This window comes from Notolabrus celidotus, chromosome 23, assembly GCF_009762535.1.
Source record: "Notolabrus celidotus isolate fNotCel1 chromosome 23, fNotCel1.pri, whole genome shotgun sequence".
NCBI lineage: Eukaryota > Metazoa > Chordata > Actinopteri > Labriformes > Labridae > Notolabrus > Notolabrus celidotus.
This window is the reverse complement of record NC_048294.1, coordinates 17,919,215-17,943,044: the sequence shown is the minus strand read 5'-3', so window position 1 is coordinate 17,943,044 and position 23,830 is coordinate 17,919,215. Positions and strand designations below refer to the sequence as shown.

The 23,830-nt window shown below is 38.5% G+C and overlaps 2 protein-coding genes across 8 annotated transcripts; one reads left to right on the top strand and one right to left on the bottom strand.

Annotated features, from left to right (window-relative positions):
* Positions 1-420: 420 nt before the first annotated feature.
* Positions 421-3,753, bottom strand: arl2 (ADP-ribosylation factor-like 2). The gene is made up of 5 exons (XM_034676731.1): positions 3,533-3,753; positions 3,153-3,263; positions 1,931-2,093; positions 1,572-1,652; positions 421-1,419 (listed from the first exon to the last, which is right to left on the bottom strand). The coding sequence occupies exons 1-5, from the start codon at positions 3,595-3,597 to the stop codon at positions 1,285-1,287; spliced, it is 555 nt and encodes a 184-aa protein (XP_034532622.1). The 5' UTR covers positions 3,598-3,753; the 3' UTR covers positions 421-1,284.
* On the top strand, positions 3,157-23,018 carry batf2 (basic leucine zipper ATF-like transcription factor 2). 7 transcript variants are annotated; one of them, XM_034676724.1, is made up of 4 exons: positions 3,157-3,344; positions 8,237-8,478; positions 9,706-9,825; positions 14,599-17,337. In XM_034676724.1, the coding sequence occupies exons 2-4, from the start codon at positions 8,389-8,391 to the stop codon at positions 15,616-15,618; spliced, it is 1,230 nt and encodes a 409-aa protein (XP_034532615.1). In that variant the 5' UTR covers positions 3,157-3,344; positions 8,237-8,388; the 3' UTR covers positions 15,619-17,337. The 7 variants fall into 7 exon arrangements, with proteins under 7 accessions (XP_034532615.1, XP_034532618.1, XP_034532621.1 ...); XM_034676727.1 differs by lacking the exon at positions 3,157-3,344 and adding an exon at positions 5,981-5,994; XM_034676728.1 differs by lacking the exon at positions 3,157-3,344 and adding an exon at positions 22,578-23,018 and having other exon boundaries at positions 7,928-8,478; positions 14,599-15,343.
* The last annotated feature ends 812 nt before the right edge of the window (positions 23,019-23,830 follow it).

Sequence of the window (23,830 nt, the reverse complement as noted above, 5' to 3'; positions counted from 1 at the left end):
CACTGTTGAAGATTCACCTTGAAAATTTGATGTAGTGTTTGAAAGGATACTTTAAATTGTAATATTTACAGATAACTATCAAAACGTACAATTAGTTGTTTAAGTATTTCTGACTTCCTCAGAATAAAACCATTGAATATGTTTCATTTATTCTCTTAAATTGTTTAATACATGCTCACAGTTTCAGCCTAGGCAGCACAGCAACACCTGCAGCACATCAGGCTGTGGCGTACATCAGGCAGTAGTGCACATCAGACGGTCGTGCACATCAGGCGTTGCTTGTACAAGGGCCCGCACACATCCGCTTGCAGTTTTAATGTTATATCTAATCCAAGAGGGCAGTTCAGCGTGGTTTCTGACATGAGGCAATGTTTTGTCATATTGCTGCACTGTTAAAAAAAAAGGAGTGCAGAAACCAGATTGAAGAGTGATGCATTTATTACAGAAAACATTTGAGCAGAAGATACAAAATGTAAAACAAAACTAAACAATACTGTATTCTGTAAATAATATAGGGTCAAAAAAAGTTTGATAGTTAATAGTGATGAAAGGTGGAAAATAATGGACTTAAAAGAATGATTAGACACAGTCATCACATATAGACCAGTTGTTCTGAAGACAATCTGCCCTCTGTGTAATCACTGTGTGGAGGTGCAAAGCTTACAGCCAGCACTCTTCAGGTGGGGACTCAAAAAAAAAAACCTTTATCAAGTGACATTGTTGTCTCTCTTCTACGTCGTCTGCAACAGATGCATATTACTTGTGCATCTTTAAGAGATTTTTAAGAGATGTATGAGAGCTCAACCGCTGTGAAGCAGTTAGAAAATAACATTTTATTTCTTTGCGTTGTATTCTATAGCCATGGTCCCCAACACTGCTGCTCTCTCATTTGCTCGTAGGAGCTGTAGGTTCAGAATATGAAAGCACATCTGTAGTTTTTCTTGAGCTCTTCAATACTTTTCAATACTACTGGACTTAAAAATGACAGACACTATCATTTTATCGTACACTGTATCAAAAAGTACTGAAGTATTGAATTTTAACTATATGTATTAATGAACTAAAATGTGACATTGGTATACGAGAGCACGGAAATTGCATTCAGGGTTGGATTAGTGTTGTATACAGACATTCTCAGTGTTGCATGTCACCGCAGCTCATCAAACAAAACACTAACGCTGCATTTGAACTCTTAAGATCTTCAGAATCCAACAATGATGCTGAAATCCAGTCACAGTTCTCCAGCTAGAAGTTTGTTAAATAAACAAACATGGATAGACAGACTCAGTCTGTGGTGAAGATCCTTGCAGCAATATCCTCTAAGAGCCAGTCCACTCCCGCCAACAAATTATCTCCTGTTACTGCACTGCAACCCATGATGCACCAGTGGTGACTTTTGATCTGGTCCAATGCCAGCGCCTGCAGGAGACACACAGGGAGAACACAAACTGTGAGATCAAGATTATTTCACCTGTAATCAAACATTTTACAATGACCGATATTAAAACTTCCCCCAAAACATCATTGAAAAAGAAAAAGAGAAATCACTGAGATGTGGATTCAGATCTGACCTCTTTTATTGCCTCTTTGGACAGGGCTCCTGGCAAATCCTGTTTGTTGGCAAACACCAGAAGTGTTGCACCAGCTAACATCTGCATGAGGAAAATAAATATTTAACTACTCCGATTGGAATTATAACGCAACAGCAATGGCAGATTATGTGCAAACCCATCATCAGGAGAGGTAGAGTGGAGCAACAAGATATGAGAGGTACAATTAGCATCCTTTAATGTATGTGTGTGTGTGTTGTGGTGTGGTGTGGTGTGGTGTGTGTGTGTGTGTGTGTGTGTGTGTGTGTGTGTGTGTGTGTGTGTGTGTGTGTGTGTGTGTGTGTGTGTGTGTGTGTGTGTGTGTGTGTGTGTGTGTGTACCTCCTCCTGCAGCAGTGAACTGAGCTCCTGCCTGCAGTCCTCCAGTCTCAGTCTGTCTGCGCTGTCCACTACCCACACCAGCCCATCTGTGCTCTCAAAGTAGTTCCTCCAGTAGGAGCGTAATGACTTCTGACCCCCTACATCCCAGATATTTAGTTTAAACCTAATAGAGAGAATAAAGAAAAAACAACATGAGGATTAGAGCAAAGTACAGCCTGATGATCAATCAAGACTAGGAAACGAACGGTCGCCTAAATGTGTGTGTGTGTGTGTGTGTGTGTGTGTGTGTGTGTGTGTGTGTGTGTGTGTGTGTGTGTGTGTGTGTGTGTGTGTGTGTGGTGTGTGTGTGGTGTGTGTGTGTGCGCGCACTGGTTGCTCTTAATGATAGAAAAATCTGAATATCTTTACTAAAGCCCGTTTTCACAACACACATTCTGAATTTTTATAAGAGGAAAAAAGCCCAGGTGTCACTCATACATTTATCATGGCCTCTGGTCCATCAGTGTTCCAGTATACCATTGTGGTGTAAGAGTGAGTAAATATAAGCATTTTTCTATTAACTTGACCAATAACTCTTGCAAATACAGCAGACTGCACTCTACAGATCCTAGATCAGATAAAACGGCAGATCATGTGCCAATCACACCGCCTGTCATCCAGTTACAAGCCCCCTCACACGCATCAGTTGTATACAGCTCAAATGCACCAAGTCCTGCAAAAAAGGTGGAGAGGATTTTCTCTCTGATGGCCATTACATGGTCAGACTAAAGAAACAGCTGCAGCACAGAGCTGATCAAAAATGAACTTCAAATATCTGTAAACTGTGACTTGTCATGTAAGGACTTCTCTCTGGCTGTGTAAAAAGCACAAAAGACTGCTTGAGTCAGTCAAGAGCAGCAAAAAGTATCCATGGAAAAAGTGCATTTGGTGACTCCTCTTTTGCATTTCATTTTTCTTTTGCCTGTTTTTTGATGTAAAGAGCAAAATGTGGTTTCTTTGAGGTTTAATCATATGAGGTTACATAATGACACAGTAAGGATTAAAGGGAATATACACACTTTCTGCATTTCCAGTTGAATCAGAATCAGAATATATGCTGAATTCACACATCATGCTCACACCACCATGGCACCGTGCACCTGTCCCTTATTTGGTAGTGAGAAATTTGACAACCCTATATAAGTCCCAGCTGTGACATACTGTGTGCATGCTTATGTGTTACCCTCTGTGCTCCAGCGTTTTGATGTTGAACCCCAGGGTTGGTGAGATGGTGCTGACGTCCTCTCCATTGAATTTCTTCAGGATGGTGGTTTTCCCTGCGTTGTCAAGGCCTCTGCAGGAACCGGGTTAAGGATGCTGACATGACGACCTGCATCATTGAAGTGTGTTCTACTGGACCCACAAAGGGATCCAGGTATGGTTTGATTTCTAACCATGTAAAGTTGTTAATTCAGCACCATATGCGCAAACACACTTACGAGCACACAATGTATATCATTGAACCATTCACAAAAACGCACTGTTGTTATTGACACTGATAAAGAAAAGATAAGCATGCTACTGATTTCCAGCTAAGCTACTAAACACATCGTTACAGGATACAACATCAGCAGCCGCATTTCCCGCTCCTTCTGCTTCATCTTCTTCAAAATCGTCAGTAAACCCATCGTGTCGGCGTCCTGCGTAGCTTCAGTTATATAAAAAGACGGCTTCTTATTATTTAGAGTTATGTTTTAACGATATTCACCATTATTTTCAGCGTTGTCAACCCGGAAGAGGCTAAATTTGCTAATCCCGCCCCCCATCAAATGTGATTGGGCGGTTTCAGAAGCGAATTCTGATTGGCTGTTGAGGCATTTGAAGCCAGTTGATTGGTCACGGAAAATGTTAAGGCGCGGCTGTGTTCCAAATGTGCTACTGGTATGTGGACCGTGGTTTTGGTGCCCCCACGTGGTTATTGTAGAGAGATAAACATGGAGTAAAATGAATCTTGTTATTTTCTCTATGTCTCTTTATCAAAAGATTCACCGAGTATAGGCTGTAGTAGGTTTAAAACAAACAAACAAACAAACAAACAAACAAACAAACAAACATATAATCCAAGCAAGCAGGGGTGTCGTAGTGGGGGGAAAAGTGGGACTGACTACCTAGAGCCCAAGTGGGGAGGGGGCCTGAAATAAAATATGTGTTCTACTAAACTTTTTATATGTTCTGTTATAACTGCAATACGATAACTAAAATTGTCTGAATAAATAAACAAACATTCAGAATTCCCTTCTGGAAAAAAGGGGAGTCTCTTCCTGTCAACTAGATTGACCTGCTCTGTGAGATGCTCATCTCATGCCTAAAGTGGGGAATAGTCATATTTTTATAGCATCCAGTGTGGCTGAATCTGACTGAAAGTACACTGTAGGTTTTTAGAGTTGTATTATACTTCATGAGGTTAGATTATACCAAATAAATGCCCCCTTGTTGTTATTCAACAAGTCACTTGGCTTCAAATAATCTTGTTTAAAGAGGTAGACAGTGTGAAGGTCAATATTGTACAGTTACATTTGGAAAAATTATTAAAATAAATAATATTGATATGTAGCTTAGATTTGAGTCAGTTAACCAGGATAGTTTTAAGCGTATATTTTTGTTTAATGCAAATAAACCAGCATTATAGCAGCAATGTTATATTTTGTAGGGTAGGCTGTGGTGATGGGGCCCACTGAGGTATCTTTTCAGGGGGGCCTGCAAGCACGCGCAATGATGCAATACATTTTCTACAAAGAGGTGTTTGAGAAGACAGTGTGGAAAAAACACTAAGTCCACAAACTCCGCGGAAAAAGGGAGAGGCACCCTACTGCAGGCAAGATGGCGCCGCCACAACATCCACACCGGAAGTCCATACCGGAAGTCCATACCGGAAGGGATTCTTTAACCCCCTCTCTACCCAATGCCGGATGCTTCGAACTGGAAGTTTCTTCTTCGTGTAGCGTATTGATTGCATTAGTCTGTCGCTGCTAAATCAATTAGCAGAAAGCTAATTGTGATAGAGAGAGTGAGTGAGAGAGATCCCGCTGTGTATGAAGAACAGAATAATGTAGAGTGTTAGTGTGTGTGGGGGGAGGGGATGAGAAGGAAAAGACTGTAAGTAAGAGGGAAAATACACTCAAGCTGTACACAGAGATCTATATTCACCACAAAAACAACAGAGGCTCCCCAGAAATGTGTACTGTACATCTATCATCAGTGGCTGACAGTGGTGCCTCAAGTTGAAATATTTTAGTCCTAATATTCTATGTTGATTTGGAGTTTGTAATAGTAAAAGTGCATTGTTCTTTTTCAAGTACAACATTATCAATACAAAAGGGTTAAGACATCATACATATAACATTAAAAGAACATAAAATAAAGTATAATTCTACATTTCAAGTAGGGGTTGGATGGAAAGAAACAGTAGCTATGTATACATTTGCAGTTTTTCTAGTCATTCTAATTGAAGGTTCCAACTTCAATGTTTTCATGGACGCCAAATAAAGTGATCTTGTTAAGACATTGGTGTACATGCATCAAGCATTCAATCTGAATAAAACTGTTTGACAAGCTCAGAGTGTTTACGCCCATCTAATGTCTCAAAATAGAAGGAGAAACCATTCCCTCCGTTTGTTCTTGTGGTTAATGAACACCCCTGTCACTGTGTCATTGTAACGTGTTACAAATTATGTTAAAAAAGAAACAGTCACCACACACCTCTACATTTTCCTCCTCCACTCGCCCCTGCACCATAGATAACATTCTGCTCTTCTCTCGTGACTGTGGATCTACTCTGGATCTGTATTTCATTCATTCATTAATCTATACATGTGATCACATAGGCAGACAGCATGCAAGGTAATTTGGAACAAACACTACAGCAAACTTAGATAATGTGACAAGTCCCCATGGAAAGAGACTCCTGCACGCTGCACAGTTATCATAATGAACCTGTGGGGAACAGCTGTGCAGGAAGGAAGAGGGGTCACTGGGGGAATCAGTCAAAGGCAAGCAGGTGTGCAGGGGCAGGACACACACCACAGGTGAGGTACAGTCAGGCTAACACAACATAAAATAACATATGACCCAGACAAAACAAGAGAGGCATATGCAGATGTCATCATGGCAGCATCATAATCAGCTTTAAGTATTTCAACACACACTCGGAACAAAAGGCTGTGCATGGCTGAGACGTTAACACTATAACTTAGTGATTCGTGCAGGCTTCTAAGTAACTTGAATTCTCAACAGCCTATACACTTTTGGAGTCAATCAACTAGTCAATAATACTGATACGATTAAAATGTAAGTGCAAAAAAGTTCATAGAATTACGCGTAAACCTACGTGTTTTTGAAGGCTTTTATTTTGCGTTCACGTTCCTGTTTTTTGAAGGCTTTTATTTTTGTAACTTCTGGTATGGACTTCCGGTGTGGGTGTTATTGCAACGTTTTTAGCTTTGTAACTTCCGGTATGGACTTCCGGTATGGACTTCCGGTGTGGATGTTGTGGCGGCGCCATCTTGCCTGCAGTAGGGTACCCTTGGAAAAAGGTGTTTCTTCAGCAAGACTGTGTATAAATTGATCAGTGCGTGGACAATAAAGTGTTTTTTACCCAAAACTCAATGAGATATGCTCTTTTCACAGTCAGGGATTTATTATAACAGAATAAATCATTTAAAAAATATTTTGTTTTTTGAACATTATCCGATTTGTGCTTTAATGTCTTCATTTCTACTCTGATGATGTTCTTTTCTAAATACAAACTAGATAAATGTTTTGATAACTTCCTCCGTGAGAAGAACTGTTTTGGTCTGCATCAAATTGTGATGACATCAGCCACAGCCAGTTTGTATTATACTTGTCAACCATTTGATATTTGTCCTCCCGTGTTGTTTCTACTTTGTCAATGAGATACAGTCTAAAACAACTATTATTTTTACCTTACACTGGAACCTTGCATCATTTCCTGTCGAAAACCGGTAAATGCTGTTGGCTACTATTTGGGGGCTTGTCCTACATTTCCTGGCAAAGACGATTGAGAAATACCCTTCACGCGAAGGGGGCGCGACCTTTTTCAAAATATGGTCATCCGGTCCTGAGTTGTTCCCATCCCAAAACTCTATTTCCAAATTCATTCATGGTGATGCGTTCAAGTAGAATTGTAAATACTATGAACATACTGAGGTTAACCATTCATTCAAAGCGAGACAGCATAACTTGATCACAATGGAAAATGTTCAGTTTGCATAGCTATATGAAGGCCTATGTAACAAACAGAAGCAAATAAGTTGAAAATGATAACAAATACAAATAAAGCAAAAAAATAAAAATAAAAAAACGATAAAGGACCCTATTTGAGATTTTCTTAAAAAATGAAGTGGGCTACAACAAATAGAAAATGTTCATACCAATGTGTTGTTTGTATTTATTTTATTTTATTCAAACATTTACACATTACATACAAAAGATCAACGTAAACGATTGAGGCAAGTGATGTTCTTCTTGTATAAGATAACACAATAAGTAGATAAGTGAATGAATGAATAAAAAACAAACAATACTGCCTGATTGTGATGACTGATATATGTAAATATATATATATATATATAATTTATTTATTTTTTATTTATTTTTTACATTTGGGTCTGACTCTCTTATTTTCTTTATTATGTGTGTAATTGTTGTATGTATTCTGTATTGTTTACACAATATTTTTTGAAGTACTAGTGGGTTGGGTTTGTGGGAGGGAAAAAAGGGGGAAAAATGGAAAGAATGGAAGTCTTCTGTACCACATTGTAGCTACCGTCCCTTTGCTACCTGTGAAACTGCTTCCAATAAACATTAAATAAAATAAATAAATAAATAAATAAAAAATAAACAGAAAAGCAAACAGAGTATTGTATGTGTTTATTATGTTCGCCCCTTGCGCATTAATCGAAGTTTTAAAGGTTATTTTTTCCCTCGTTATAATCTAAAACATTTGTTATTGAAACGACACAGACTCAGAGAAAGAAACTCGCATAACCTACGGCACTTGAATGCAGCATCGTTTCCGCACATTTGCCTTGCAATGGGTCAATTTAAAAGAAAGAGAAAATGAAAGTTGTACCGGCTCGCGTTGCATCATTAGCCGTCTGAGGCTCGTGCACCCGAACGCATCATCACACCCACCGGCTCAGGAATTCATTCCGAGTAACACACTTTCAGACTCAACAAGTTCATTAGCAACCACTTGACTTTTGCATAGCTTCCTAAGCAACCAGCACTCTCGTTCTCCCACTCCAGGTTATTCACAGGTTATTTTAAGCTGTACTCAGTCGCACTGGTGTCGCGCTAACTCCAGGATTTGAATGGCACCGGTTCTACTTGCGAATACACCGTTGATCCTGGCTGGGTGAAGGTCAGTCGGTCCAGCCTAGTCTTCTGTTCAGGACGAGATGTCCCCGTTATTGATGGACACCGGCTACGAGACCATAAGCCCCAGTTCCATGTCAGCTGAGGAGAACCACAGCAGCAACGCTGGTTCGGTAAGAACACCTTCTCCATCACAAATCATCCAACCACATCATCATCATGCCAAAATAGGCCTTAAACACATCATGTTAACTCATGAGATGTATTAATGTCAAAAGTGCAACTAAAACTATATCAAGAAGATAGTGTGGTTAATGATGGGGAATGGGGAAAAAATCAAGTAAACTGACCTTTCATATTATTATATACTACATTTATCTAATTTCTACATTTATTGTTGTCTATCAAATTAAAAGCAGGAATTTACATTTTTATTTATTCCACTTTTATTATAATAGAAAAAAACTATTCAAAGGTCAACCAAGCCCACAATTCAGCATAATTCAGTACGATAGATTATCTGGTGGTCACCTTCATGGGGAAATTTTTGGCTTATTGCAAAGTCTCAATTTCAGTGCCAGTCATACACATTTCACATGTCACTGAATCTCTTTCAGTTTCTTTCTCTCTTCTTTCTCAATAATGCCTAATTAGGACCAGAGAGTCAACTTTAGGGTTAAAATTTGCCCGAAGGTGCCTTTATTATGTGTTATTTATATGAGTTAAAAGAGTGCTTTGTATTTCAAAGTTTCAAATTACTTCCTACCTCCTAATAAAGTGGTGCTGTTATATTTGGCACCACTTCATCATGTCTGGAAAAGGATGGTCATTGGTCTTTAGCCTTGTGTTTGTATTTGTTTTTTCAGCTGCTGAGCAGCATGAACATGGTTTGTGGTTTATTACATTTTCGTTCACTCAAAGGGTTGAAAATCAAAAATAGTCTGACTTGTAGCTTTTGTTTTATGTTGCTTTGGATGGAAGTAAATGTAATGCATGCTTGTTACTGTGTGTTTTGTACCATTTTGAGTCAATTTGATCAGTAAAAGTTTAACAGTGACGAAAAAAATATATGATGCAACCTTACTGACATGACAATCTTAAATCTAAACTCTGTCGGTGCTCATCAATATACCTTTAATATGTTATTGACTGCTCCTTATTTTGATATCACACGCTACTTCACAACTTCCCGCTTACGCTTGGAGACCACATGCGTTTTCATGTGATAAGTATATCTCATGACCCCTGTGAGCTTTCAGAACACTCCGTGTCAAGAAGTTATACATGTGTCTGTCTTTGAGGAAAGCTGCTCTCATGACACTTCTTCACCGATTGAACACAGAATGTGTGTCATTAATCTTAAATGGTTATGGTCACATGTGTCTGTTAAATCTTTACAGGAAAGAGACGGAGAGGGAGAACAGGTGGGGACCAGAGGGGCCAAAAGACAGGAGAAGAACAGAAACGCTGCAAGGAAGAGTCGCAAGAAGCAGACAGAGAGAGCAGACGATCTTCATGAGGTTCAGAGCATTCACTCCTTATCCTCATTCTTTTGTCTCCTTCCTTACATCTTCATTATGACAGACACAGACACAGACACACACAGACACACACACACACACACACACATACACACACACACACACACACACACACACACACACACACACACACACACACACACACACACACACACACACACAGACATTCAATTTGGCTAGTCAGGTTTGTGTCTTGTGTAATGCAACAGCATGCTCTGAGCCGTTTCTTGTAAATACTCTGACTTAGGAGAAGGGCTTTCCCTCTCACTGCCCTCCCCATTGGCCCATCCTTTCACACACACACACACATACACACACATACACACACACACACAGTCCCGCCTCTGTTTGTGCGCCAGTGCCTCTGTGCTGTTCTTTCCCTAAGGATCAAATTCCACAGGTGGTGCTCCACCGCACATAATGAACTTTCTGACACACAAATTCCCATTTTTGATTAGATTAAATAAAATGAAGCATGTTCTGATTAAGAAACTTTGTAAGATGCACCTATTTATGAATATTTACTTCTTAAGTTTAATACTTTAAATATTTTATGTCCTCTAAAATTACTTTTATGTCTCTGAACATACCTTTAAAGGGATAGTTCAGGTTCTTTAAGGTGGGTTATGTGAGGTACCTCTCATAATAAGTGTACTATGCAGAATAGATAACTACACAGCTCCTGTTAGGACTGCTAGGAGCTGAGCTATATACTGCTGCAGACTAACATGCACTTTTGCTACAAGAATCCCAACCTGTAAAAAAACATTTTTAGTGTTTTCTATATTATTTTAACATTTTCATTGTGTCAATGTTACATGTTTTATTTTGAGACTTTGTTTTGAACTGTACAACTGCCCTGTGTTCTGCACATTCAATGCACCATATCAGATAAGCTGAGGTGATTAGAAGGAACAACTTTTAAAAAAATGTATGAAGCTACAAAATGATTGTAGATTATAGAACTTTTCATCTATAACATCTATAAAAGTTACCCGATGGTGTAAACTTTTGGTCGTTTGGTGAGTTCTTTGGTTATTTTTTTTCTATTTAGCTAAAGCCTTCCTTGTGGTTGTATTCAGTAGTGCTCTATTGCAAGAATGTAGCAGAATAATTTATCCTGGGTTTTGCATAATCCTCTCCAAAACAATAAGCGGTGCAGACTTTTAGTTGTTATTTACATTCAGTAGAGCTGTCTACAGCTGTTGTAGACCATTATCACTGAACAGACCTCAGTGTAATAAAAACAAGTAACCAGGACACTTGTTAAAACAGTGCAGAGAAAAATCCTAACTATCCCTCAATGACTCTTTACATTTGCTTTCAAAGTACTTTGAGACTTAAAGACTAAAAAACAGACTTTATGTTTGGTAAATGTACAGCCTTTAAACAGATGTAACCAAACACAGAGTTTTGGTTGTTAACAGAAGAGAAAATTTATGTTCTGTAATATTTTCTTTGACAAAAATATCAAGTACTACCCAATAAGTGGTTTAGCGAATAACCTGCTGTAAAAGTGCAATACCTTTTTTACTCCTCTGTGCTTCTGTTAAGGTTTGAGGTGTTGAATGTGAGCTTTAGAGGTGTGGAAAACAGATTTTGTTTTTCTTAAATGCTGAATTAAGCTAATCACCCAGCTCAACTAGCTTTATTTGAGTGTCTGGACAATAGTATGGCATTAGCTCAATGGAAAACAACTTTCATTTTGTTTCCACTAATAAATGCCGCTACCTGCAAGCTGCAATCACTGATAAAACATTGTCCAATATTTTTTTCCTATATTGTCAAATATATTGTTATCGCAAATTTCCTGAAAATATCATGATATAATTATGAGGCCATATCGTCCTACCCCTACTGGACATAATGTTGCATTTACACATATATTTACATATGAATATATGTATATAGAATATATATAGGGGCTGCAGGCTAGAATCACACCCACACTGCTCGCTATATGGGTGTGCAGTTTAACCACTAGGCTAAATCCGCACCCATTTTATTCTATATTAAATATATGTGTATGGAAATAATTGTTGTATTAATATTTTCATGCAACTCTCAACAAGAAGGTCAATAAGTTGTTTTGCAGAATTAAACTATTCATCCAACTCATCCTATGTTAAAGTTAATTAGGTGTTTAGTTTTATACCTTTACTGGTATGTAAGCTTAAAACGACATCCGTGTATAAATAGTAATATTTGACAAAGCATCATTTCATTTGATAATCATTGCCATTACAATGCTCTAAGAGGTTCAAGGCAGCTGAACAATTACTTTGTTTCTTGGTCATGCCTTCATTTTTTTTGTCCATATCAACATAAGAAAGTTAAAATAATTGTCTACTAAAATCCATGACTATGTCTTGATACAAACACCCATACAGTTTGTTGTAGGACTCTCATAATGACACCCAAACCTGTAGTGTAAGGTAAAGCACAGAATGTAAAGGCCGAAGATGTTTCTGTTGGATGTCAATTACTCTATTGTCCTCTTAACTCTTGCTTGTTATAACCAGGTGGATGTGTGCTTTTTAATGATTGATGAATTGATGGGTGTGTGCCTTTTTGGAAGAAGTCCAAGCTTTCACTTTGTCTTTTACTCTTTCTGTTCTGCTCACCGTGTCCTTCACTGTAATTTTGAAGAAGCTTTGTTGCCACAAACTAATTCGACTCCCTGAAAATACAGCTAGTGTCAGCAGTGTCTGGTTCAAAGTGCATGTGAAACACAACTGCATAGAACTTGTGTCGCGACCATGTCTCAGTACCTCTGGGACCGCATAAAGAAGGTAGTAAAAATTCAACCTTACAGACAGGGAATTACTTTGCCTGTTCATGTCTGTACTTCTACAGAAGAGGATTAGGGCTACTGAAAAAGAAAATGTAAGGGGGGTTAGAAAACATTTTTTAAGTTGTTTTTGCTGTGATTAAAGTCAGTATTCTGATTTATTTCTCAGAAATCTGAGAACAAAGTCAAAATTCTGAGATGAAAGACAGAATTATGAGATCAAAGACATAATCTTGAATTTTTTCTCAGAATTCAGACTTTTTTTTCCCTCAAAATTATGAGATTAATAAGATAAGATAAGATAAGATAAGATAGTCCTTTACTCGTCCCACAACGGGAAAATTCAAGTGTCACAGTAGCAAAGTACAGTGCAAAAAAAAAATAAAGCAAACAAGAGCCTATAAAGTAACAATTATTAAAAAGTTATTAGCAATTAAAATTAAAATTAAAGAGTTAAAAAAATGAGCATATCTTACAACATATATATATATTATTTATTAATGTCAGAATTATGACTTTTAAACTCGGAATTCTCAGATCAAAGTCAAAATTCTGACTTTTTCTCATAATTTTTATTTTTTTTCTCCAAATTTTGAAATTAAAGTCAGAATACAGATTTTTTTCTCAGAATTAAAAAAGATTACACTTTAAATGTTTTTGTTTTATGCTTGCCTCCCTTCCAAAAAAATGTGTTTTTGGTGGCCCTAATCCTCCTCCTAATTTCTCTTTATAGATTCTACATTAAAATGTGGTACATCTTGCAGCTGAAATCTATTCTTGATCAAATATGCTTGACTCTGTGTCGCAAAAGCCAGTCAGCATTTCTATTTCCTTAATTCCTGGAAAACATAAAAAATGATCAATCCCTCCACCTATTCACATGCAAGCACTGCATTTTGTTTCTCCTCTTGAGAACAGGCGTGATAAAGCATTCATTTGTACTTATACATTTGAACTGTGGTGTTATAGTAATGCAAGTAAATCACAAGCAAATCTATTTATTTTTGGGTTCACTGTAGTGAGACTTTGTGAAGCCTCTGTATGGCTCTGTATTTACAGTGAAACTAAGACTTATCAGAAACAAACGAGTAGGCTATACTTTGATGAGCCCAGAAAGGTCTGCATTTATCTTGCAAATGTATCTGAAGAGGGGAATTTTGCTTTGTCTGATCTGAACCCGCAGTCGCTTTACAAGTTGCTAACTGGACTGTTAACAATGGAGTGCATGGGAAATGGAGTCTGCTCATAGTTAGTAATCACTAAGGCCATAATATCATTTTTTCTGTACAGCAATGTTGGCAAAGTTGGCCGTCGTCCCAGAGACATAAGTCAGATGATAATAGATGGTTTCTGATCCTGGGGCATTTGTGCTTAAGGGACATGAATCATGGCTGTTACAGAGAACAACTGTTTTCTGACTGCACTTTAACTTAACAAGACCATAAAAGCATGAGTTCGGTTGATGATTAACCAGAAGAAACCTGTTCTTTATGTCTTCACTACACCAGATTTAATCATGTTGTTTGTACATTTACAGCCAAATATAGATTCATCTCTGTACTGATCAGTAGGGAGTCATCTCTTTTGCTCAGCACCACCCACCTATTAGTGCTAATCTTGCAGAACTGTCACATTAGGGCAGTGTTTGAGTTCTCCTTTGAGGTTTTGACTGAAGCCACTCATCATCCGCTCTGTGGCTGTCGTGCTTTCTGTGAGTGTCATTAGAATAGCTTGGCTGTATTGTTTTATTAAAGCACAAGGCAGGCCTGGTGTTGATATGTCTTTAATCAGTTTTTATGGCTGAAGATGGCCACTCTTCGGGATCATAAAGATAAACCTGACTCAACTCATAATTAGCCATTAGTCATATCTGACCCCCTCATGTGCACCTCTCTCTTTTCTCTCCTCTTTATCTCTGTCTTACCTGGCACCACTTTTTTTTCTCTCTTCTTCTCCCCCAGGAGTTGCAGAATCTAGAGCGATCAAATTCAGCCTTTCAGAAGGAGATCGCCTCGTTGAAGAAAGATCTCCACTTCTATACGACGGCTCTGGAGCGCCACCAGCCTCACTGCACCCTCAAAGCCTCTAAATCCAGCTCAACAACTCACCTCTCAGTTCCCCCTTCAGCTGAGTGTGAGACCGGCTCCAGGCCTCTTCAAGCCTCAAGCTCCACTCAAGCTGCTGCCCCCTCACACTCTACCCCCTTAACCTCCACCCTTGAATGTGTAGACAGCTCTTATCGTTCATCCACAATCCCTCCTCCGACAGCTTCATCATTAGATTCATCTACAGTCTCATCTGCTCAATTCTTCACTCCCTCCTGCTCAAAAACTGTTCCTTATTCTTCCCCTTTGTCCACAGTCCCGTCTCCTCTCTCTTTGTTTTGTGAAACTCTTCCATCCCTAATCACATCAAGGATGACAAAAGCGTCAACCATCTGCACCAGCCTGATTTCAAGCCCAGTCCACTCCAGCTCTGTCACCACACCTGCTCAGCCTAAATCTAGGAAACGCTCAATCCATGCAAGTTCTTCATTTTCAGCAAATGCTTGTTTCTCTACAAAGCCTCCTGATGCCTCCCCAATGAAACAAGCCTCTTTTCAATCTCCTTCATCAGATGCAGTCCCCACTTACTCCCCTTTTGGTTTGGAAAACACAGGTCAAACATCACAAGGATGTCCCATGAATTTATCACAGCTTCAACAAGGTAACAACAATGGAAATCCAGTGAATCCAAGTCCAATGTACTCCCTTTCACCATCAGCTTTTCAAGATCCTGGTCTGCAGTTCCTCTCAGTTTCCCCAAATCCTACACCTTTGCTTTCCCAACTCACTGTCCCAAGTCCCCTTAATGCACCTCAGACTACCTCTATCAGCTTTGAAGGACTGCTTTCTCAAACTTCACTTCAAACTTTAGTGGATTATCCTGTGGAGGATTCCCTTTCTGAGCTCCTGAACATCAATGAGTGGATACTACAGTAAGCAGGACTAGTAGCTAGCAGCACTACATGTCACATAGTACAGACGACCAGATACCCTGTGAATGGATGTTTAATAATTTATGTATTTCTATATTTTAATGTTATATTCAGATAAATAGTTACTAACTTTGGAGTTATTTTCAAACAAGTTGAACCAAGTGGTTCAAAAGACAAATCTGATTACTGAGAACTTTTTCTAAAACAACAGGGCAGCTTACTAGAATTGAAAAGATTTCACAGCTATATCTACATCTATAAAATGCAGGTTTTATGATTTATAAAAGACATGCTTATTTATCTGAAACCAAACTGAAAACGACCCAAGGGACGGGTCATATGAACATGTGAACTGTTGCTCATATTTACCCTTTTTCTCCTTAATGGGGTGCTTTAGTGATTTCGTAGTGCAAGTAAAACTTCTATCTGGAGTCCTATATTTGTACTCCTATAGCCGCAGAACTATCTAACTTTGTAATAACAGGCCGAACTCTCATCAGTAACAAACTACATGTCTAAAAAGCTGCTGGAGATCAAATGTTAACCATATATGAAATCGAATCCAGCAGTGTCCAAGTTTTTCATTTTGAAAGTCTCAGAGTAAGGCGTTCTGCCTTCCTGGGTCCACAGATGATGCACTGAAGAAGTGACTCAATATTCGATTAACACAGATTGTTATTTCAATCAGGGTGGGATACTCACTTCCCTGCAACTTCAAGGAAATGTCCTTGGGAGACACGCCCATCTGGGCCAAAAGCAAGTTGCTGTACGAGTAAAAATATTAATAATACATGTACCACACCTGCCCAGGCAACATGTTACAAACACCATAACTTCCTTCTTTCCTTTTTACTCCATATGCACCCCATAGAAATACTCACTTCACACATCTCACTTCTCTGGAAACTTGTTTATGCAATGCATGCACTACTTGCATGGTGAAGGTCAATCAATAAATCAACTTCCTTTAACAGGCAGAAACCTCCAGCAGGACCAGACTCATGTTAGACAGCCATCTGCCTCAACTGAGTTGGGGTTGGGAAGAGGGATAGAGGAGAATAAGAGAGAGAGAGATGATAGTGATGAGACGGATCGTAGTATTAGTAGTAACTACTGTTACTGCTGGTGATTTCATCACCTGCCAATTCCCTTGGAGTGAATTCTCCTGACCTTTACTTGATGTGTCCATGGATCGGCTTAATCTTACCTCTTGCGGAAATTTCACAATGTTCATAGGAAGATTGCAGATTAAGTCTACTTAACACTTCAATCATTTGCCTTCACACATAGTGTTCACCATGAAAAGTTCTAGCAATGTTCAGGGTTTAGTGCATATGTGAATACAGCTTTAGTCATTCCTACCTAAACTCTAGTTCAAAATGCCAAAAAACTAAAACAGTGCATTGTGGGTCCTTCGTGGTCAAATCTTGCTATGATTGCAGACACAAACATGTGACAACTTTGAGTCACTGAATGATCAAAGGCAGATAGATGTATCATTTAATACATTGCATAGATTTTAGGATAACCTTGTATTAAGATTGTAAAACTTGAATTTTTAACTATGTGTTTTGACCATAGATTGTATAATTAATGGATGTGGTATACGTGACATCACCCTTCTATTTCTGAAGCGCTTTTGAAGCCGATCGTCCGCGGGTGCCATATTGGAAATGCTAAACTCAACTTAACTGCTGTCGAGGTGGGTTTTGAGCCAGGCTGTAAACATGTTCAATTCTGCTGTAAAGATCGGCTCTTTGAATGCCTGTGTTTGTGGTTTCCTGTACTTCTGCAGCCAGCCTCAAGCCGACACTCGAGAAACTGTAGTTTTTAACACTTCTGCATTGGCTTCCCTTCTTGTGGCCAGAGGTTGCCACTTGGCTATGTCCTACATTGACAAATTACAAGCCTGTACTGATCTTTTCAGGAGAAATTGAAAACATCAGGAAGTTTTCAGGGACACTTGATTGTTCCTTTTGGCTTTTTCTAGTAGAACAGCTGTTTCATATTAATAGTTAAGTCAATGATTAACTATCTATTTCAATTATTATGAGTGGATTGACTTCTCTTTTATAAAAATGTAGTTGGGCTTCTGCACCATGTCTGTATTTCAACTGCATTTTTGTTTTTTAAGGATGATTTATGTAGATTATTCTGCTTTGTATTCACAATATAAACTGATGCATAGGGTTTGCTTTAATAGAGTTTTATCATGTGTTTGAGGCATTAGTGTGTGTGGAGGAGGTATTAACATTATGTATGTTTCATGTATTAGATTAACTTATTTGTGAATGATTACACCTGGTGATGGAGACGTTAAATATAAATGAAAGACATGCCAATAAAGCATTTTTTTAATCCATTGTTTAATTTGCACACCTCTTCTCTACTTGTAATACATATCTATCAGGAGACACGTAAATGCAGCACAGATACATATTTATTACACAGAGAGTTTTTAAGTAATGTTAAAGAGTCCTCAGTTGCCTCAGCAGCAGGGAGATATAATCCCTTCATGGAGTTCAGACACTGGTGACGTCAGTGTTGTCCTGATGATGTCTCTCAAAGCCAATGAAATGATGAAATATAAAGACATTAAGAGACTGGGAAGAAATTGCAGACTGAGAGGTGACGAGGAGGTGGAGGTCCACAAATTTAATGATGGCATGAATGATTAGGAACACAATGTCAGTATAGGCAAACAATGAAGGTGTTACAGTGTCCATTCAGTTATGCCAAGACAAAATGCTAAATCCTGTTCTTTAATCTATCCAGTGGGGGAGAGGTGTAGGAGAAGTAAAACAAGTGTCCCTGGTGGCTTCTGTGGGTGCAATCTCTGTTGAATTGGGAGGAAGGGGATGAACGACCAGTTAGTGCCATTAGACGACTGTTTACGGCTATAGGCCCAAATACAGAGCTACTAGATCGGTCGGTCGATCAATCAATCAATCAAACAATCATTTTTTTATTTGTATAGCACCAAATCACAACAAACATTATCTCAGTACGCTTTTACAAACATAGCAGGTCTAGACCGTACTCTATGTTAAATTATTAACAAAGACCCAACATCAAGACAGGATACGATCCATGAGACGGATAGTAGTAGTAGTAGCTGTTTCCGCTGGAGTCCAGCATGCCGGTAGCACTCGGAGTCTGGAATGTCCACAGCATCAGGACATCTATAGCAGTGGTTTAGAGGAACCTGTGAGACAAGGGAGCTCAGGGACTTCAGAAAGGTCTATGGTTAGTAACTTTAATGGGACAGAAAGAGTTGAAGTAAGGGATGGGGGGTTGATAACTGAGGGTTTTAACTCCCATACTACTTTTAAAGACTTTAGGAAGGATTAGCAGGCCTAGATAATCTTGGTAAATTGATGAGTCATTTCCTAATCTCCTTTTATGATATATTTTGTTTCAGACTTGTTGTCTTAAACTTAGCTCACAGAACATGATATGGATGTGGGGGTTGAGAGAGAGAGAGAGAGAGAGAGAGAGAGAGAGAGAGAGAGAGAGAGAGAGAGAGAGAGAGAGAGAGAGAGAGAGAGAGAGAGAGAGAGAGAGAGAGAGAGAGAGAGAGATTTCCCAAGCATGAGTCAGAAATGAAATACATGTTGAAACACAACACTACAGAACCCCTTTGTTCCTGGATGATATCCTTATGTGCTAGTAAGCAGTCAAAACCAAAACCTTAAGACCTAGCATAGATTTTCCAGAAAAAAATGACATAAACAGATTATTATTCACTTCCCTTTCCAGAGAAATGTGTTGATCAGGCTGGAGTAATGGAGTCCATGAGTAAGACTGATACTGAAGGTCTACTGCAGGTGCCCCTGTCAAAATGGGTTAAAGACAATGAGGCATTCATAACACCCTTAGGTCTTTATTTTTACCCTCTAATGCCCTGTGGATTAAAAATACATAATGCACCAGGGCTGGTTAGTTGAGTTTAAGTAGGAGGAACAAGAGTTCTTTCTAATGATCAACTCCAACACAAAAGAACAAAGAAAGAACTAAAACAGGTTCTTATCATGCATCTTTTAGAAATGGTGAGGTTCTACTGATAAAAAGAATGAAGTTTATCATTTGTTTGTTGCAACTGAGACCCCCTTTCTGCTCCTTAACTTACATTTTTTCTCAATTGCTAAGACACATTTCTCAAAACTCTAAACACAAATCCAAAACTGCACACTCAACTCCCCAAATTCCAAACTTTCAGGTAAAAGCAGTTTGCTCTTGCTGGAAAAAACAGCAATTATTATCATTATTACATGATAAAACACAATAGACAAAAATGCTTGCTGAACTTTTTATTCATAATATCTTCCACAGTAAAGATGTGGAAAAAACATCTTACTGTAAAAATATCCATAAAAAAATATTGTGCTAAAAATAATTTATAATCATCCCAAACATGGATTACTGGAAAATACAGAAAATACTTACTCCTCCTCCTCCTCCTCCTCCTCCTCCTCCTGTATTTGTGTGTAAAGTTTTGAAATAAAAGTTCAAGTGTGTTAACAGGTCAATACAGTTTACAGTTTTGAGAAATGGGTGTGTCTTTTGGAAGATGGCATTTAATATAGGGATATTTAGTTTATTAGTCTGTTTAGAGTCCGAAAGCAATCGAGAAAAACTCTAATGGGAGGGTTTTTGAGCTCCCTCTACTGACAGGCTGCAGTATAGCTCAAAAACAAAAATCTCAACTCCTCCATGCTATCAGGTGGGACATGGGTCAAACTGAAAAATGAAACTACATCTCAAATATAAAGTTTCTGTCAGTAGGAACGTTTTTATGCTATTGTTTTGTTTATGTCTATCTTTCATAAAGGTTTTAGTTTTAATTAGTTGTAAGATGTTGTAAAGATGTATAAAACCACTGTGTGTACTGGATAAGCAGAGTAGAGGAGGATCATCTACAGACAAACATAATGAACACAAAGGCAAGGCTCACTTAACTTTCCATAAGCAAGAGTGTCTGCTTCTAGCTGACTCAAGAAGATGTTACGCTGTAGACTGGGGTTCAGTACTGCAGCTCCACCAGCCAATCCATACTGAGCAGACTCTGGCTCCAAAAAACGTCAACATGCAAATATGACAGTTACTGTGTCAGGTATTTTGATATCACTTTTGTAAGGGGTGCCGTCTGTAAAGTTGTGCATACTGAAAATAACAGCAATAATTCTCCAAATTTAGCTCCAAAATGTCATAAAAATGTAGAGTGAATTTTTAAAAGTCACTTTTTAAAATCAGATTTAGATCAATAATTGTGATCTTCTTCACATTCACTGTTAAATCCAAATGCTAAATGTAAATATAGAGGTTAAATCTAAATGTTTAATATAAATCTAAATGTTGAATTTTAAATATAAATGTTAAATAAAAATATAAATGTTAAATCTAAATGTTTAATGTTAAATCTGAATGTTGATTTTTAAATCCAAATGTTAAATGTTAAATTTACATATTAAATCCAAATGTTAAGTTTTAAATTTGAATTTTAAATCTAAATGTTAAATGTTAAATTTAAATGGTAAATCTAAATATGAAATGTTAAATCTAAATGCTAAATGTTGCTCTGCGATCCTAAATATTTAGCTTATACGTAAATTCACACTGCTGCCTAGCAGAAATATTAAATAAAAGCTTCACAAGCGATATAGATTTAGCAATAGCAACTTAGCTTGTCCGTACCATAGACTGGGTCAGTACTGTCCCTTAGCGTTTTGAAATCTCTTAACGGCCTCTAAAACTGACTTTCCAACATTTTACAGTGGGCAGTCCTGCTAGTAACTCGTAGGAGAATGTGTAGAATTGTTGCTGTTATTTTCAGTGTGCACAACATAACAAAAGGCGCCCCATACTTACGTGCAAAGAGAAGACAACATAAACCATACGGAAAATTCCAGTGATGTCTTAAGGTGTGGCTCATGGGATAGCAATGTTGATATGTCATTCAGCTGATCCACCACTAGTCTATAACAGACTATCCAGGAACTGTTTGACAGACTGCTGTAAAATGTAGTCCAGATTTATACTTGGAGGATGAATCAGGATGATTCCCGACTTATGTTTTTGAGAGTCACCATGAGTTTGGTGTTCAGTTTTGCATTAAATGTATTCACTATTGGATGGATGCAATGACATTTTGTAGTCTGGACAAATACCATAGACTGTATAAAATATGAATGTAGTATCCGTGACGTCAACCATCTGTTTCTGAAGCGCTGTTTTGAGGCCAATCATCGGCGAAGCCATATTGCTGCTGTCTAGCGAGTTTGACATAGAGAGGCGGGCTTTGAGCCTCCTAGCCAACAGCTACAGTGTTACTGCCTGTCAATCAAGTCAGCTGTGCCTCTCATTGGAAGACTCGTAATCTCAATATCTTCGAAATTTCCGCGTTAGAAAAAAAATCATCCCACATTCATACAATGTGTGCCGATCGAGAAATGAACTATCCAGACTACACTCGTCTTTTGAACCAGGATGTAAACATGTTTATTTCTGCTGTAAAGATTGTCTTTTTTGAATTGGTGTGTATGTGGTTTCCGGTACTTCCGGAGCCAGCCTCAAGTGGATCCTAGATGAACTGCAGTTTCTAGCACTTCCGCATTGGACTCATATTTTTAGATCGGAGGTTGCTGCTTGACAAATACATGTCATTTTAAAAGACTGTAATAACTTCTCTGCAACCAGATCAATTTCTGAATTTGTTCAGTACACCACCAAATATATATACAAAGAAAATCAGAGTAAGTATAATAAGTAGCCCCAGTTTTACTTTGTGTGTTTTGCAAATTAGAAAGTCTTCGCAAATAAAGAAATACCTTTGAATTATACAGACTATTTTTAAATTAAGCTGGTTGCAGACTTGATGAAACTTTTGACATTAGCAAATAATCTGTTAGTTACGAGCTGTAAAGATCATGTAATTTATTAACAGCCTCTCTTGTCGTCAAATAGGAAGCGGACCAGCAGGGACTCAGCCACTCACCGGTCTCCCAGTGCTTTTCCCAGAAGGCAACCGGCTGAGCTCATCTGCGACACAACAAACAGTGAGAGGAGGAGGACTATAGGAGGAGAGGATGGGGCGCTAACGCATGGATTACGCACGCCCTTGTTCTGGATACAAGATTATAAAGCTGGAGTGAGTTTATTGCGAGAAGAGCAGAGAGGAGGGTTCAAGCCTATAGCAGCACATACACGCCAGCAATACACATTTACTGCAAGCCAAGGTGTCACTTTGAGAGGGAGATGAAAGCGCGTGGATAATTGCGCTTTTGAGTGCGCGTGTAAGAGAGAGAGCAAGAGAGAGAACAAGTGGCTTAGTGCAGAGAGGAACAATGGATTGGACTTGATCCTCTAAGCCAACTACAACCCCGAGAACACGAATAAACAACACACACGCACATGCGCGCGCTCACCTCAAATAGGAAGCGAGGGGAGGAATGGGGAAAGGGAGGGGAGGAATGGGGAGAGTCAGACTCAAACACCGATAACAGGAGAATGGGGTTGAATATTTCATAACGGGATGAAATAGCAGCCAGAGGTTTGACAAAGCTGATGCAGTGAGAGGCGCTAATGACGCATCTGTTTAAAATTAACCGGGCTTAAAACGCTTAGACATGCTACATAAATAAAGGTAAATAAATAAATAAATCCGTCCTATAGCGTCATCCGCAGTGTAGAGAGGCTCTTTCCTCTCTCTCCTTGCACCAGCGTCAGGCTGAGGTACCAGAGGCAAGGCAGCCGGAGTGAGATGAACAGGAATCCGTCACAGCTTTCAAAGTAAAACTGTACTGATGCACAAGTTTGAAAAAAATAAAAAGAGCCCCAATGTTTAAATCCATATCTTCTCGTTTCAAGGGGAGAATATGTAATGTATGGAAGATCTAGGTTTGTAATTGTATAAATGTTTGAACTATGAAGAAAACAATTTAATCTTTGGCTATTGTGAGCAAATGGAGCAAGTCATTCAATTTTCACTTTATCATAACAATTCATTTTTTCCCTAAATACTCAGAAAATACTACAACCTTAAAAAAGTGTTAAAAATATAAATCTTGTTAAATGTATAATAAATTGCTTTCTTTGAGTTTTTTTGACGTTCACTTTTGGTTCTTCGAAGTTGACTTTGCCTCCTTTTTGTCACTGCTGAGTTCAGTGGCTATGCTTTAATGTTGTTTAATTGACTTAAACAAATGGGGGGCATGTAA